The sequence below is a fragment of the Mercenaria mercenaria genome, chromosome 18 (genome assembly GCF_021730395.1).
Source record: "Mercenaria mercenaria strain notata chromosome 18, MADL_Memer_1, whole genome shotgun sequence".
Classification (NCBI taxonomy): Eukaryota; Metazoa; Mollusca; class Bivalvia; order Venerida; family Veneridae; genus Mercenaria; species Mercenaria mercenaria.
This window is the reverse complement of record NC_069378.1, coordinates 2243848-2262700: the sequence shown is the minus strand read 5'-3', so window position 1 is coordinate 2262700 and position 18853 is coordinate 2243848. Positions and strand designations below refer to the sequence as shown.

At 34.6% G+C, this 18853-nt stretch overlaps 1 protein-coding gene across 1 annotated transcript in view; it reads left to right on the top strand.

Annotated features, from left to right (window-relative positions):
- Positions 1-8969: 8969 nt before the first annotated feature.
- Positions 8970-18853, top strand: part of LOC123539393 (neurobeachin-like protein 1) — a 104847-nt gene continuing 94963 nt past the window's right edge. The window contains exon 1 of the mRNA XM_053530566.1: positions 8970-9109. Coding sequence (XP_053386541.1) covers positions 9050-9109 — 60 coding nt within the window. The 5' untranslated portion in view covers positions 8970-9049. The remainder of the gene's footprint in view (positions 9110-18853) is intronic.

The following is an 18853-nucleotide window of genomic DNA, read 5'->3' as shown; positions in this document are numbered from 1 at the left end:
ATAACGCCCTTACATTGGAGCTTTTGGTAGGTATCTTAAGTTTTTGCTTATTATATATGTATTTATCATTCATAACAACAAACAGTTTGTTGCAGGTTTTTGATATGATTTTAAAAATAAAATCTTATATAGTATGTATATTTTCTACTGAAGAAAGACAAGTTAAATAGTAGAGTGAAAATATGTTGGATCTACAGCTAAACTGATAACAAATTTAACAGGTTTCCTCTTTCTGTATGATTTTTGTTGTGTTTAAAGTCGTACCGACTCAATTATGGTCATATGGTGACTTTTCCAGCTGTTTATGGTAGAGGAATGTCCCAGATGCCACTCCTAGCATTATGTAAGGTATGGGCGGGCACCTTGGTAGAATGTCTGTCTGAATGAAGAATGTGATTTTATTACATTTTGCTTCATGACAATTGATGATATATAAAACATAATTTTAAACATTAAATGTTCAAGGGGAGAAATATGTACATTTGTTTGCATAATAGGGTATTGTACCAGTACCTTGATTTTGCCAAACCTGGGTCTCACGAGGCGCTTGCTATAAGAATGATCTGGTCTGGCAAAATCCACGAGAGGCGAATACATCATTGCAGGTGAAGGTAATGCTTTAATGACCCTTTATATGCATGCATGTATGCCCATTTCTGCTATAGCAGCCAAATAAGGCTTAAAAAAATCCGTAAGCTGATCCATTAGAAGCATAGAATGCAACCAAGCAAAATAATAGCGGACTCGGTTTGATTGAGTCTGTTCATGAGAGGTAATGGAAATGCAAAACCTCTCAGGCCCCCTAGCACAGGCTTAAGCGGAACTCTATTACACATGTATTGAATGGACTCCATGATCCCAAAGGACCAGAAAATATAACAACACTGAATCCAAGTACGGGGAGACTCACGGCACTTAAATATTGCTGTTGATAGTTAATAAAATCTGTAAGAAGATCCACTGGAAGCCTAGAATGCAACCAAGCAAAACAATAGCAGACTCTGTTTGATTAAGTCTGTTCATAGTTAATGAAAAATGCAACACCCCTTCACGCCCCCTAGCACCTTAAACCTCGTTTGAAACGCTGAACTGTTTGACGCATGGAATGTTGCAAAGTTTTAAACAAGTAATCCCGTCATTAAATACTTTATGTATCCGATATGAGTTTGTATTCATTAGTGACATACAGGTTGCTTTTCAGGGAATAAGGAAAAATAGAAAGAAGGACCGTTCAGGGAAACACCTCATAAACCGGACGGTCTGTTTCTTATTGAAACAAAAAATAATGCATGGGTAAGTTATTTTTTAGTAAAATATTACCAAACTGTCTCTAAATATTCAAAATATAAGATGCTAAGTTGGAGATATGCATAATTTGTAGCATAAATGAAATTAAATACACACACCTGGCTGTTGCCATGCACGACCATGTCAACCCGTTTTTAAAACGTTCTTTCCGTCATGTCTCTAAATGCGTTCAGTGACATATTTAAAATAAGAAGATAACGAAGATAATTCATTCATATTTTCAGGTATGTTCCTTTTGAATACTTTGTTACTTCAACTTTAATTTTTGTCAATCATGGAACAGCCCTTATTATAAATTATGACATAAGACGCTTTAAGTGTAATGAATTTATGGCTTCATATTGATAAATCGATATGCAAATCAATAAAATATGGTAATAGGTATATGAGCTGGTTCATCCTGTTTCATTCCAAAATAACGTCATGGCTCAGTGGACTAGTTATTATCAAAAAGTGCATCATTTATTTCGTTGTATGGAGACTGATGAAATATTCGTTGTGTGGAGACTAATCTATGTGAGTATATCCACGTGCAATAAATGTTGTAAGGAGTGTATAAATATGAAAATATTTTGCTGTATTATAGAAGAAAAGTTTGCGTGTGGTGCAAACCTTGCACAGATGAGCAGTACTTAAGGTGTAAAGGAAAGTTATGAAAAAATGATCATTTGTAATATATGGCACATTAAAATATGATATGAAAATACAAGATTGTCGTTATTTGCCTTTACTTCAAATAAACGCTAAATTGCACCAGTTACCGTCATCACTACAACAAAATTCCGTGGAGGATACACAAACCTAGCTTCCTCTGCCTACTATGACAAATTCCTAGCTAGCTACTTACCTGCAATCAAGTGCTGGCACTAAAATAGTTTCTTTTAAGATATAAACTTAAAATTTAGTTACTGTATAATCTGTCACGTTACTTCATTAGCTTTTTAATTTCAAAAATTCAGTCATGAAAGGTGTTGTTACCAGATACAATCTTACTCAGTTGAAACTTATTCTTCTATATTATTCTTAAAGGAGTTCCGTAAATCTTGAACACTCAAAGTTTAGTTTGAATACAATTTTGACTGGCAATATTTCTAAAGTCTCTTTTTAAACTCCGACCAGTTTGCCATATCAAACAATAAAAATGATTGCTGATGCACTTTAAATTTAAAAGAAAACATAATTAATGATATATATATTGTCCCAAAGTGTACATGTGTTCGAACAACATTGGTTCAAGTTAAATGTTATCATGGCCCTTATCCGCTTCCGTAGATCTTTTTTTTTTTGGTACACCATAACTGCATAAAAGTTGCCTTTCTTGCAAGTTTGCTGGTAACCTAATAATAATAAGTTATATATGTAGAGAGATATGGACAATTGTCATTTTATATGTTTTAATAGATTAAATGACCAAAAAAAAAATTGTTTGATAACTTTGATACACATGCTGGGATATCTGGTCCTCTGCCTTGATATTTAGATTTTAAGAAAAAATTTATCTCTGTTTATCAAAATATTTTAGGCAGTGTTCCATGTCTGTGCAACTCCTTTGCTTTTTAAACACAAAAAAGCAACTAACGGATTAAACAGTCTCTTTAACCACCTCGATAGCCTAGTGGCAGAGCGTCCGCTTCGAATGCGGGAGGTCGTGGGTTCGATCCCCGGCCGCGTCATACCAAAGACGTAAAAAATGGTACCAGTAGCTCCCATGCTTGGTGCTCAGCATTAATTTAAGGGAAACTGGCCTCTTCTCTCATATCGTCGTGTTGATGGATTCCATCAGGAATAAGGCGTCGAGTGTGGGCGCGTTCGGCATACATACTCGAGCTAATCCGAGTCACCCTGGGTATTACTCGAGTATTACTCGTGTAACCCGGGCGATAGTAGTTGTGTCACCCGAATTCTACCCACCTCCTGAAGCTGGGAAAGGCGGGTGATCGTATCCGAATGCATTAACACTTTAAACATGCCGTCGTTGGTAGACTTGTAAAATTTTGGGTGTAATTACTATCAAGGTTTTATCTCAATACCCACAGATGATATTGAATTGAAACTTCAAAGAAGTCTTTCAACTCATCAGACCGACCAAAATAATCTTGTTAGATACCTCTTGAACGAATCTTATGTAAATTATGGGTTCATTATAGACATTTGCTTTGAAACCTATTTTTACTTTTTAAGGCATTAACTAACCGCAGATGATCTAGTCCCATTACTCTAATATGTATTTTGACAAAATTATTCTCCTTTTGGACTTACATGCAAGTTAGTACATCCAAACTAATGCAGATGTTTGGTTAAAACTTCACACATTTCTACGGGTCTGTACAATAAGGTCATAACTCTTAATTGTGTCAGACCCCATTTTGGGGTTAAAGTTTTGCATGCAAGTTATTTTTCTTTAAAAAAACTGATGCAGATACTGGGTTGAAACTTCACACATGTCTTCCATGTTGTATATGACATGACATCAACTTCCATAACTCTTACTTGAACTTTGGTCAGGTTATGCCCCACTGCTTAAACGTAGAAAAAGCTGGTTTAAGTTTTGCATGCAAGTTACTATCTCGGAAACTAATGCAGATATTGGATTGAAACTTCCATACAGGTCTCCAGTGATGTAAAGGAAGGTTAAAACATCAATTCCCGTAACTCTAATTTTGGACAAGTTATGCCCTCTTTCTTGTGCATAGATACTGTTGTGTTTGTATGCAAGTAACTATCTCAAAAACTAATGGGGGCATTGGGTTAACATTTCTCACATGTTTTCAGGTTTGTAAAGCAAGGTAAAAGCATCAAGTTCCATAACACTTACTTTAATTTTGGCAAAGTTATGTCCCTTTTTTAATAAGAAAATGACGGTTAAAATATAATTTAATTTTTAAAAACTAAGGTCGGTACTGGGTTGAAAACTTCTTATATCTATTCAGCCTGAGGGTTTTAAGTTAGATCATAGAATCAAGTCAAATAATCCTTGAATCATTATTTCAGTTCTAGAACCGAAAATCATTCATATTGACAATTGCCTTCGAATAGTGGAGCGTGCTGTCATTGTTCTTTTAAAACCTTTTACTTTCTTATAAATGCAGATTAACCTTGAAATGCTCTTTTGGCATTCATTCCAAAGGTCACGGGTTTGATCCGGTTAGCGAAGAAATTCCTCCCATGGCCATTTGCAATCTACCTCAGTCCATATGAATGTAGAGTTGTCAGTTCCTTATGAAAGTGGACTGGTAAGCCACTTAGGTTGCTAAGCTTGCCAGGAAGAGTGAACATTTGTTACCGTTTGTGACTGTCAGTCATGTATGGCAATAAGATTGTTGGAAATGGTGTTGAACCCAATTGAACAACATCAAGCACTGGTACTTGGTTTTTTAAAAGTCAAACTAGCATTTAGCACATTTCATGGCTGTACTACGTAAAAGGTTTGAAAAAAGCATACTGTTTGTTATGTGCTATTTGTGAGCATGGTGAATTCGGTTATGTCATTTTAAACAAAGACAATTTTAAAAAAAGAAGAAATTCATTAGCATGGGGAAATATAGACAGCCAGCAGAGTTGAGCTTATTCATTTTCGTAATAATTTCTTCCTATAAATGGGTATTGGCAAACAGTGCAGACTGAGCACCGTAAAACAGATCATGTGATCAGAGTCTCCGTTGTTTCCTTAAATGAATTTCTGTCACAACAATAAAAAAAGAAATAATTATACCAAACACCCTTTTAATTTGAAATGGTCCGGGTTAGTAGAGTCATGTGTAGATATAAGAGGACTAATATAAGTTCTGGCTCATGCTTTAGAAATAATTTAAAGTATAAATTAACATAAAATAGAAATTTCTAGTCTATTAAACATTATGGGCTGAACATTTTTTTCAAGTGTTACTTGATCCCAGAATCTGAAAAGTCGATTGATAATCATCCAGTCTGATATTTTACTCTGACAGAAGTCGTACCAGTTCATCTCTAACAACGATACCAGACAGTCTGTCCTCATTATAGTCATCAAACATATCTTTATTACGTTAGGTTCGGTTCTTCACAAAAATCATTTATTTCATTGTCATTAAAAATGCAAACATTATGTAAGATACACGCAACTAACAGCACTATATCGCTTACATAAACATATACATGTAGTCCACTAATTCAACATAATTTCTGATACGAGGGATTCTGTCTCGTCTGATCAGCTGTTTATTTTGGAAAATGAAGTCATTATGTGTCAAAAGTAGTAACCATTCTCTATTATTGTTACAGCTCAGAGGCCTTTGAACTGTTAGCATATAGGTAACGTTCTCCATCATTTTCAGTTACTCGATAAAGCGTTCGGACTACAATTGTTACTCGTGTCACTCAGGTGAACTCGGGTGATCTAGTCAGAGTTACACGTGTTTGTATGCCGAATGCGCCCAGTGATTGATATAAGTTAAAGAACTTTTTTCACAATCGACCTAAAACAAATAAGTATAAACTAGAGTCTCTTGTAAACGCAACCAACACAACATCGCAGTATTGTTTACTTTGATGGCGGTGCGGAAGTTATCGTATAACGTCGTTATTACCATGCGCTTTGTGAAAAATTTTAGTATTGTGCAAAATTTAAAAGCGCAATTTTGTTTATATTGCAAGGGCGATTTTAAGCAACATTTTGGGTGTGAGTTACTACGATCATATTGTTGTTGTCTTAAAGTTTCCTCCGTTGATTTATCGGAGCACCCAAGATAATCTCTTGGTGGCTCGAAGGCAGCTACCACACGGCTACTAAACCCTAGCTCCACCACCAAAAAGTGGTGATAAGGGAAGGAGCTGTCTACATTTCCGTGGTTAAGCTATCACCGGTTTCAAAATGTAAACAGGTGAGTAATATTTACATTTTACATTTTATTTTCGTTGATAGAACTTATTTCAAAAATCGGAGAATGTGGTGCCGTGTAAGAACATTTTTACTATAGGTTGACTGTAATTTCGTTAAAATATCATGTAAATTGTGGTGTCAAGAGCTTTTCTCCTGATTAAGACGTTTGTAAACTTTAACACCTGTAGGCCTATGCATTTCAACTAAACTCCGATGCATTAGCATAGACACACTATATGAACATAATCGCGCATACAAATGGTCTAAATGTATATGATACTCACATAGACATACGTTAGTTTTAATGAAATCTCTCGTAAAAGACATATACCAACATTTTTAAAAGTGGTGGCGCTTTCACATCAGTGATGGCGCTATACAGTAGTGGTGGCGCTGTGGCAGACGGTAAGCGTTAGAACGTCTGACTACAAATAAGTAGTTTTATTCAATGGAAAATAAGGTATGATTACAGGGATTGTCATTAACCTTTTTCAGTTTAATGTTTTAAAGTTATTTTAGAATGAAGAGAAGCATGTGTGTGAATAATTAGTGGACGACTAATTTTTCAATCACATTATAAAACTTCTATATATTCAAGTATCATGCATACACTGTTAATCCATTGCAGATTGGGCGTTTCAATTTAAACCTCTAGTAACAATTTTAAAAAAAGAACAAAATCTTCCCAAGCCTTTTACACCGAATGTATTAATTAAAATGAAGTATCCCACTGAAGGCAAATTCTACAACAAAAAAGCATACTCCTCCAAAATATCGTCATTCAAAAAGGGTTCAATTTGTTCACCATTCAAAAAATATGTCATAAAACATAAATCACCTTCCAAATGAAATATTATTCACTTTCAAGTCAAGAAACACTTTAAGATATGAGATGATTATGTGACAATGAATATAGAGAAGTACTTGAAAATGTTTGCGAAATGGAGGAATGTAACACTGAAATTGTGTTTATTTGGTCATTAATTACTCAGATAAGTCAATTGATTCCTTTGTTTTCAACGAAAAGAAATGTTGGGGAGAAAAACATTCCAGAAGTATTAAAAGATGTTCTAGAAATATTTTAAAAAGGAAATGTAACAATTGAGTCTCTGTCATTTCTAAGTAGCGGCCAGGAAAATTCCACATGACGATATTGCATGTATGTTGTTTCTAGATGTAATGAAATGATTCAATGCAGATAGATTTGACAGGTTAGAGATATGTATAACGATACCTTTCTCGGGGAAAATGGCCATATGAAATATTATGTGGTGGACACTATTATTTCGGAGATGCTTAGCTACGAACTATTTGTTTTTTCTATGTTCTTCTTTTATTGGAAATTTGTCGGTTATATGAGAAATAAAGCTGTTCAATTTGTCAGCTGACGTGATAGCGCCACCACTTTTAAAAAACACTGGCATATTTCTTTTAGGGAGATTTCATTACTTCTAATGTTTGTCTGTGTAAGAATCATACATGTGTGGACCATTTGCATGCGCGATTATGTTCTTATAGTGTGTCTATGCATCGAAATATAGCTCGAATACAGACAGATATCAAAATGTACAAATGTGCTATTTATATATAAATCGGGAGAAAAGCCTTTGACACCACAATTTTTGAAATATTTAATGAAAATACAGTCATCCGGTAGTAAAAGTGTTGTTACACGGAACTACATTCTCCGATTTTTGAAACAAATTTTATCAATAAAAAAATAAGACAGAATGTAAATATTTACAATTTGAAACCGGTGATAGCTGCACCATGGAAATGTCGACAGCTCTTTTCCTTATCATCACGTTTTGGTGGTGGCGCTAGGGTTTAGTTGCCATGTACCGATCCTTTTCAATTAACTGAAAACCACCGCAGAATCGTAATTCAAATCCAAGAATAAATAAACACTTTTATCCAAGGGTCACCTAATCACTGCTTTTAGCCTTATTTCCTGAGATCAGGAAGGTCAGTTGTTCCAGCTTAGATCTAAATATTTTCATCAAATCGAACTTTTCCAAACTTATCCCTATATAACTATTAAGATTAAGATTCACTAGTATTCGCGGAATTCTTAAATATATCACAATGATATTAATGTTTTACAATATACGATGAGTATATACACATGTGCCTCCCAAAATGATTCTCTGTTATAATTTTTATATACGCTAAAGGGGAAATATTTACATGGGTACTTCAACTGTCAGATACATGTATCAGTTTATGGTTACACAACTCCCTCAAGAAGTTTTGATAAGTCAAATAGGAATATTCTTGAATGCCGTTCTAATTTCTCTATGGCAGTGTCTTTAATTGATATTATTGTTGAACCTCTGGTTGAGAACAATCTAGTACCATTTGTGTGAATAAACTTGGAGTCAAAGTTTGTACGATGTGTAGATTTGGATTTGGTTGATTTAGAATGCCAGCAGTTCTTGAGATGAATTGATATACATTTCACAACTTGCGATCATGTGTATGCGAGTTTCTGGGTGTTTTTACATACTCCACATGTCGGATCTACATGAAACTGATTGAATTTTTCTCTATTAGCCTGTAGAGTGTATGTACCTGTTCATATCGTTTTGTACAGTACAGGCTGTAAATCTATCATTTTTATTTCTTTTGCGAATGGCAGTGGCTAGGGTTACGGTACCTAGCCTTTACATTATTAATTTTGAGAGTCATAAAAATATTCCGTAAATCAGATAATTCAAATCAGTGGATTTTATATGAAATAAAGAACGGCTGGATTTAGTGGTGTTCAACCTATATTTTCATCATTCGGATTTTTCTACTTTTATCCACATTGCGGAAGTGCTGGATGGTTTTGGCCAAAATTGTTAATAAAATGTTTTTTTGGAAAATTGTGCTGTAGCAATTATGGATGAATTGAGCGCAAAAGAGAGACTGTTTCAGTTTTGGATGATTTATACAACTAAGGTAATGTCATTACGTTGCCTATTCCAACTACTATTGTCGAAAAATAAAATTTTGGCCAAACAATCACCACTGGCTACTGACCAATAAATCATATTTTACCAGGGCAGGTGTGCAGCTGATGGTAGCTTAACAGTTTCAGATCAGAGAATTTTATATATTGCTAAGGGATACTTGAGCTTAAAAGCATCCTCAATTTAGACTATTGAAACGTAAACAGAAAGTCTGTAAGATTCAGTCAGTCTTTCACCTGAGCCATAATTTTGCAGCAGTACGTCCAAAATGAAAAGTTCCAATGGACACCCATCACCGTGATACCAGACTAGCGTGTTCAAAGAAATTTGACCACCCAGCTGGGTGATTTCACCGCAAATCGCTAGGGCTGTCATCGATAGAAACGATATCGATGTATCAACGATATTTTTTGATCGATCGATTATCGATTCCCATTTTCAAAAATCGATATTTTACAGAGAGAAAAAACAACTGTCTAGATAAACACTCAGACCCTCTAAAACAACTTTTTCTGCCTGCAAAAATGTGCCGTAAGTAACGGAAGTTGTCAAAAAAGGTCATGTCTAAACTTGTACCGTAGCAGTCTTTTCCCACTAGCCGGCACTACCTATATGGGTAGAAGTAAAAAGGGCTCAACTTCAGAATCTATTTGCAAAAAGTTACGTTGTCCTGTCTTGAAAGGTCGCTTCGTTGTTTGTGCATGTAAAAACATAGTGTATATATATACTGTTTCTACGTCAATCTCGGCTTTTTACTTGTTCGCGTATAGCTGATCACTCAGTAGAAAGGTACAGAATTTAGCTAGTGTCCGTAACAATAACAATCAAAAATGGCCGAAGAGGAAGCCGTCGCTGGCTTAAATAGTGGAAAAAGAGTCGAAAGACGGAAAGAAAAGCTTTGTTTGGGTTCGTAGAAACACAAGGTGTTGCTTAAACATGTCTTTCAGTACAACAAACAAACAGCCAAACGCTACACATTTGAGGCCCATCGAAAACGTGGGCAAAAGTTAAAAAAGAAAACCAAAAAAAAGAAAAAAAAAACAAAAACACGCGATGCCAGTACCGAATGTAAGTGCAAGGTAAAAATTAGACAGGGTATGAAACAGGCTAAAAATAAATAAAAACATGGTAAATAAATAAATTAATTAATTTAATAAATAAATAGATATCTGTGGAAGAAAAATGCAGAATTTTAGCTGTTTGAAACCCTACTCCAGTGCCTGGTATTATAGTTCACTAGGTTGTAAAGTAGGATAAATGCAAAAGAGGAGTGAAGGCACAATGAAGATCTATAAAAGATTTCATTAATTTTCATTTATTTTATTTATTTCACAGATACAAATACAACACAATCAAACAGTAATATAAAAAGTAGGCAATAAAACTAAACATAACATCAGGGCACTCGTTTGGCCATTTTTGAGGCCGAATATGGGTACCATTCCCCTCCTAAAATAATATGTTTTTTCCCTTTTCTTAGAAGAAAATTCCCCTGTCAGGCTGATGATAGGTTGTTTGACACAAATAGATATGAACTCTTTCTTTTAATATTATATAGTGCCTCAAAGGAAAATTACTGTTGCAATATAGTCACATCAGTTAGAAATGATTGAAAACAGTACTAATAAGTGTGAAAAGTAGTTACATATACATGGCTTAAACTTCCCTTTTTCGTCTTAAAATGTCGAATAATTTCCCTAAGTGAGGGTATGGGTACCTGTCCCCAAAAGTTGTCTAGTGCCCTGAACATTAACAAGAAGGTATATAGCATGCCCATGAACAAACAGGTTTTTAATCTAACTTAATAATCGATATATCGATGTATCGTCGATATTTGTCTTCCGATATATCGGTATCGTCAATATGCCAAAGACCCAATCAATGACAGCCCTACAAATCGCGGTGAACAGTGTGTCCGGACACGGTGCTCGCGAACACGCTGTTTCACGATGAAATCGCGGCGAATTGCGGTGTTCATGATATTGTTTTAAAATATGCTATTTTTCATTTTATTTTAACCAAAACTTAAAATATATATTTATGTGTATGTTAACACATAATATCATCGTAATTTTTCAGTTTCAATGTTCGTCTGCAAGGTAATTTTGGAAACTTTTTGTATTTTGCAGGTACAGCACTTGACACGAAGCGTATACGACGAGACAGTGCTTAATAAACAATAAAACTTATAAATTCAGTTGTTTTATTTAGAGTTCACTTTTGCAGTTTTGTATGTTTGTTGCAAACTTCTGTTGTTATACTAACAATTACTTTAATACGATAACGTTATTTTAAGGCAGTGGCTACGATTACGGTACTGTAATCCTAGCCTCCGATTCTAGGATTACGGAAGTTCCGTATTCCTAGACAACCCTATGAGGATAGACTAGGATTACGGAAGTATTTTAAGAGGCATAAAGTAGATGTTAGGACATGTATAAATGATGTTGTAAACTTACTTATTTCACTTAATTTTTCATGTCTGCCTTATTATTTCGTGTTTTCTATCTGCCGTTTTGGGTAAGTATAATCTTAATGGCGGCGCGCGGAAATATATTAGAAATATGAGTGTCAAAGTTAGATTAAAATAAATCCTATACTTTGAACTTTACGATTCATAACCATATTGTATGTTATTAAAGACCATTTGTGTTGACTTGATAAAAAAATGCAGGTATATACGAAACATAGATAATTCTATAATATTTCCGCACACCGCCATTAAGATATACTAACCCAAAACGGTCGATCGATAGCACGAAATTAAGTGAAAAGAGTAAGTTTACAATGTCATTTATGCATGTCCTAACATAAACTTGATGCCTCTTAAATTCTTCTGTAATCCTAGCCTATTCTCATACGGTTGTCTAGGAATACAGAACTTCCGTAATCCTAGAACCGGAGGCTAGGATTACGGTACCGTAATCGTAGCCACTGCCTTATTTAAAACCCAAACGATTAATCTTCGTTCACAGTTTGGCATGGAGTTTGATAATTATTTAAGAGGTAAGTTACCAGTTAAAATTAATAGGTTTTGAATAACTTGTTAATTTGTAACGAATTTATTTGCTTTTGTAAATATCAAAAAAGAATTTGAAATTTAATTTTAATACAGTATAGAATATCGGCATTAAAGTTTTCGCTCGGGAAAGAAAACAGTGGTATTCACTTAAAGTAAACAAAGTAATTATCCATTTAAACATTTAGATGCATGTCTACATGTCTGAAACAACAAATTAATCGAATTATATCACATGACATTTCAAATTTCAGGAAACTAGTGATGTGTAACATACAGCTGTTAAAAATTATGTTTTATCTGCTTTTTTTTTCAGGGCAAGATTACGAAAAATAGTGCTGAGTAAGAGCCTTGGAAGCAACAACTTAAAATTTAATTTTTTTTTTATTTTTTCTTTTGTAAACATAATTTTATTAGCATTAAATGTCATATATGTTTATAGCCACATATACAACAAAAACCTGTGTATCGATAATGCTTACAGAAATTATTTTGTGTTTGTTATTTAATTCATATTATGTATTCACTGCTGACAAAAATTGTTTATTCTCCATTCTGTATTATTTTCAGCAAGATTAAGATACTTTCATATTCGTAATATTTGCATATTCGTTATAACGTATATGATCTTTTTGATAAAATTTTGTCTGTGTAATAGACCAAAGGGAACAGAAACAAAATATGAAATAGAATTATACTGTTTAGTTTTAACAACTGCACGTGTATTTGTCACGTTATGTGTGTGATTATTACATGATGATTTATAGAATATGTCTGTCTGTCTGTCTGTATTTTGTGTAAATAATCTTCGATTGTTGGTATCGTTTGTATCTATGTACATGTTATGAATAAGAAATAAAATCAAATGGAAGCATTATATGAGAACGCAACATAGCAAAATATTTTTTTCTTTCTAGTGTTAATCATTCTTGGCTTTATTTGTTTGAATTGTTTGTGCTTCCTAGTACCGTAAATATTATATTCCGTTAAATTTCGTATAGAAAAAAAAAGGGAATTAATAAAAGATATAGAAGCCCGATTTTCGTTTTCTGTTTCTTCCCTCCACTGGTGGTGTGCTGTAATTTTCACTCTTGTTGAAAGTTTCTACCAGTACCCGTAAGTATAGATAACAACTACTTTATGCTTTCATTATTTATTATAAACCATATGGAAATTATACATATTTATTAGTGGCTTTAAAACATCCTGTAGTGAACAGTCCCGCGCGACGGCCAAAAATCTAGTCATGTGATTATCACTACTCTTGTAGTCCAAGCAAGACTGTCTAGCTGAACGTGCCTCACGTATGACTAGCTTTAGGACCGTGCGGGACCATATTACTAGCCACAACCGGGTCTTGCTCCGAAACTTCACTTCTGTTTTTTTTCTCTATTTTTTATATACTAGTAGTTGGTGTGTACCTGAAATATAAAACAATAGCTTCCTAACTTTTGATTTATCCCTTGTTTCATTGTAAATTTTACGATAATAAATCATTGCAAATTGAAAATAAACAAGACTACATGTACAAGTGAAAATGATATTGATTTAAACATCGAACAATTTTCATGACTTGAAGTTAAAATTAACTGTTTGAAACTGCATTTTATAGAAAGAAGTTTTACTCGAAAACTAATAAATTTAAATACACTTTATTGATGTCGACAATTATCTAATTAGCACTTGTTATACCAACATGAACTTATTAATCATAAGTAACTTACCAAATAATTTCGCAACATGTGAAAATGGGCAAACATGCTAAACGAAAGAAAGACTTAGGCAGTTTAATTGCAACAGAGGTGAGTAAAACATTTATTCCAACATGTAATGTTAGTAGTAATTCTTAGTGGACGTTTTAACATTTTTTACATACAACTATGAACATAAACAAAGGAAACAAAACAGTTTATAATTACACATCTTATAAGCTTAGTGTTTACCTGACAGAAAACAAAACATAGGAGCAAAAATTATCTTTCTACAATCAAAAACGGGATTAATTGAGACGATCTGAACATGGAGAAAATCACCGCAGTTGCACATTGCGACGCACCGTGTCCGCCGATCGCTAGGCAGCCGATAACGGACTCAGTGTCCGTTTCGATGAGCTAGCGTGTTCGGGACACCGCAAAAGGACACAGTCAATCGTTTTTTGTCACGGAGGTCGCGCGAAAAATTGACTTTTCATCTTGGACGTACTGTACATTTTCATGAAGGAAGTGTCTAGCCATCCGGTAACCGCCACAAATAAAACTGCATCTAGAGCTTACCCGCCGTGACATCACTCCTTAAAATATGTTCATCTGGCGGGCAAAGCAGTCTTTTTACTGGATTGGAATTTTTTAAGGCAGTGGCTACGATTACGGTACCGTAATCCTAGCCTCTGACTCTAGAATTACGGAAGTTCTGTATACGTAGACAACCCTTTGAGGATAGGCTAGGATTACGGAAGTATTTAAGAGGCATCAAATATATGTTAAGTCATGCATAAATTATATTGTAAACTTACTTATTTCACTTAAAGTAGTTAAAACGAAATAGAAAAACGTATACGGATGTTGATTTCGCCAGATTCTATACGCGCGGAAATGTGAAGTGACAGGCAAAATCAAATCATAAAATTGAAAGTATATTTTTGAAAATCCTTTTGAGCTATTATTTAGAGTATTGTTCTTCATTTATCTGCTAACTAAATAATGATAATTATAAATATATTTAGTATAAAAATACATAAAATTTAAAATATAGAAACTTAAGTTTGACCCTCATATTTCTGTAACATTTCCGTGCGCCGCCATTAATATATCTTTTAAGATTATACTAACCCAAAATGGCTGATAGATAACACGAAATAATAGGGCGGGCATGCTGTTTTAAGCGAAATAAATAAGTTTTACAACATCATCGATGCATGTCCTAACATACATTACCTCTTAAATACTTCCGTAATCCTAGCCTATCCTCAAAGGGTTGTCTAGGAATACGGAACTTCTGTAATCCTAGAATCTGAGGCCACTGCCAATTTTTTAATTAATCCCCCATCACAAGTGGTGGGGGGTTACAGGAATGGTGTCCGTCCTTCCGTAACACTTTCGTGTACGCTCCATATCTCCTAAACCCCTTGAAGGATTTTCATGAAACTTGGGTCAAATGATCACCTCATTAAGACGATGTGCAGAACTTATGAGTCAGCCTTGTCGGCTTAAGGTCAAGGTCACAACTCAAGGTCAAAGGTTTGAGCCTTCCATTTTGTGTCCGGTCTATATCTCCTAAACCCCTTGAAGGAATTTTATAAAACTTGGGTCAAATGATCACTTCATCAAAACGATGTGCAGAACTTATGAGTTAGCCAGCATAGGTCAAGGTTACCACTTAGGGTCAAAGGTTTAAGCCTTCCATTTTGTGTCCACTCTGTATCTCCTAAACCCCTTGAAGGATTTTCATGAAACTTGGGTCAAATGATCACCTCATCAGGATGTTGTGCAGAATTCATGAGTCAGCCATGTCAGTTCAAGGTCAAGGTCGCTGCTTAAGGTCAAAGGTTTACCGTTTCACAAATCATAGCAGTGGCGGGGGATTTCTGCCTTGTTTTAGCAATTTTTTCACTGGCTTTTCAAAAGTATTAAAACAGTTTTGATATACTTACAATTTTCAAATTTTAATATCAAAATATTTTTTTAAATGATAACTGTTTTAAATGACATTTAATTTCAATAGCGGCTGTGTGATGTTCAAAACTTTTAGAAAAACAGTAGTTAAGCATTCATAATTAATCCATTTTATTTCAAAATAATAGTCAAAATTATTTAATGGAAGTGGCTAGAGAACCGGAATCGGTTCCCTAGACAGTGAACTTATTAAGTGGATTTCGGCAGCATTATGCATAGAAATAAAATTTCCGGTTCCCTAGCCTATGCACGGTACTTTGGCTAGAGAACCGGTTCTGGACGAATAAGTTCGCAGTCTAGGGAACCGATTCCGGTTCTCTAGCCACTGCCTTACTTAATGACTTGCTTGTTTTACATGCTCCAAACAATAATTTATAATTGTGTGTTTAAAGAATTGAAGTTTCTTAAGGCCATTAGGCCCAAAAACATATATGTGGTTCAGGTAACATTGCCAAAAAACAAATAGGGTAGGTAGGTAGGATTTTTTTTTTTTTTTTTTTTTAATTGTTTTTTTTTAGAAAACCCATGTGGGTCAGGTAACTTACATTGGTCAAAAAATAGGGTTGGTAGGTAGGCTTTTTGAGTAATTCTGAAAGGGGACTATTCAAGAAACATTCCTGTGAAGTTTGATCTAATTGGCCAAGTGGTTTAAGAGTAGTCCAAATAATAGGACGTTTCAGGACAGCATGATCACTTTTGACTGTTGCTGTCTCTGTCACAGGGATGACTGCAACTACAAAATATCAGATCATAAAATAAGTCATTCCAATAAGCCAAATGAGTAAGGCTAGTTTAAGAGATGTCATTTGAAGCCTTCCTTGTAGCCATGACTTTAGCCAATTGCAAAAACATTTTATAGCCAAAAGTGCCAGAATTAGTAGCCATTTTTAGCTCGACTATTCGAAGAATAAGTAGAGCTATCCTACTCACCACGGCGTCGGCGTCACGCCTTGGTTAAGTTTTTCGTACTAGACCACATTTTGACAAAGTCTTTTGAGATAAAGTTTTGAAACTTTTAACACTTGTTTACCATCACTATGGCCAGTTATAGGCAAGAGCACATAACTCCATCAAGGATTTTGGCTGAATTAAGGCCCCTTTTGACTTAGAAATCTTGGTTAAGTTTTTCGTACCAGTTCATATTTTGACAAAGTCTTTTGAGATTTATAAAGCTTTGAAGCTTTCAACAATTGTTTACCATCACCATGGCCAGTTATAGACAAGAGCACATAACTCCATCAAGGATTTTGGCTGAATTATGGCCCTTTTTGACTTAGAAATCTTGGTTAAGTTTTTTCATACCAGTTCATATTTTGACAAAGTCTTTTGAGATAAAGCTTTGAAACTTTCAACACCTGTTTACCATCACCATGTCCAGTTATAGGCAAGAGTACTTAACTCCATCAAGGATTTTGACTGAATTATGGCCCCTTTTGACTTAGAAATCTTGGTTAAGTTTTTCCTACCAATTCATATTTTGTGTAAAGTCTTTTACATATGGCTTTGAAACTTTTATCACTTGTTCAGTTTAATAGTCTCTATCTGTAGGAAAGAGTACATAACTCTGTCATCTATTTTGGCTGAATTATGGCCCTTTTTGGACTTTAAAATTTGTTCTGTTTTCATACAAGGCCACAGTTTGTTAAAACTTTTTGACATATTGCTTTTAAACTTTGAACACTTGTTTATCATCATGATTTCTATCTGTAGGCAAGAGTACATAACTCTGACAACTATATTGGCTGAATTATTGCCCTTTTTGGACTTTGAAATTGGTTCACACATTGCCATTTAGTGCAAGACTTATCGAAATCCTGAGCAATGCTTAGTGAGTTTTTCTGATCACTCGATGTCCGGCGTCTGTCTGTCTGTCGTCTGTCCGTCATCATTTAGCTTGTGTATGCGATAGAGGCTGTATTTTTCAACTGATCTTCATGAAATTTGGTCAGAATGATTACCTTGATGAAATCTAGGCAGAGTTCGAAAATGGGTCATCTGGGGTCAAAAACTAGGTCACTAGGTCAAATCAAGGAATAACCTTGTGTATGCGATAGAGCCTGTTTTTTTCAATTGATCTTCATGAAATTTTGTCAGAATGATTACCTTGATGAAATCTAGGTCGAATTTGAAAATGGGTCACCCCGGGCCAAAAACTAGGTCACTAGGTCAAATCAAGGAAAAACCTTGTGTATACGATAGAGGCTGTATTTTTCATTTTATCTTCATGAATTTTGGTCAGAATGATTACCTTGATTAAATCTAGGCTGAGTTCGAAAATTGGTCATCTGGGTTCAAAAACTAGGTCACTAGGTCAAATCAAGGAAAAACCTTGTGTATGCGATAGAGGCTGTATTTTTCAATTGATCTTCATGAAATTTTGTCAGAATGATTACCTTGATAAAATCTAGGCCAAATTTGAAAATGGGTCACCCAGGGTTAAAAACTAGGTCACTAGGTCAAATCAAGGAAAAACCTTGTGTATGCGATAGAGGCTGTATTTTTCATTTTATCTTCATGAATTTTGGTCAGAATGATTACCTTGATGAAATCTAGGCCAAGTTCGAAAATGGGTTATCTGGGGTTAAAAAGTAGGTCACTAGGTCAAATCAAAGAAAAACCTTGTGTATGCGATAGAGGCTGTTTTTTTTCAACTGATCTTCATGAAATTTTGTCAGAATGACAACCTTGATGAAATCTAGGCCAGTTTTGAAAATGGGTCATCTGGGGTCAAAAACTAGATCACTAGGTCAAATCAAGAAAAACCTTGTGTATGCAATAGAGGCTGTATTTTTCAATTGATCTTCATGAATTTTGGTCAGACTGATTGCCTTGATAAAATCTAGGTCAAGTTTGAATATGGATCATCGGGGATCAAAAACTAGGTCATCAGGTCAAATCAAATAAAAACCTTATGTATTCAATAGGGGCTGCATTTTACACCCGATCTTCATGAATTTTAATCAGAATTTTGTCTATATGAAATCTAGATGGAGTTTGAATATGGGTCATCTGGGCTAAAAAACTAGGTCACCCTGTCAAATTA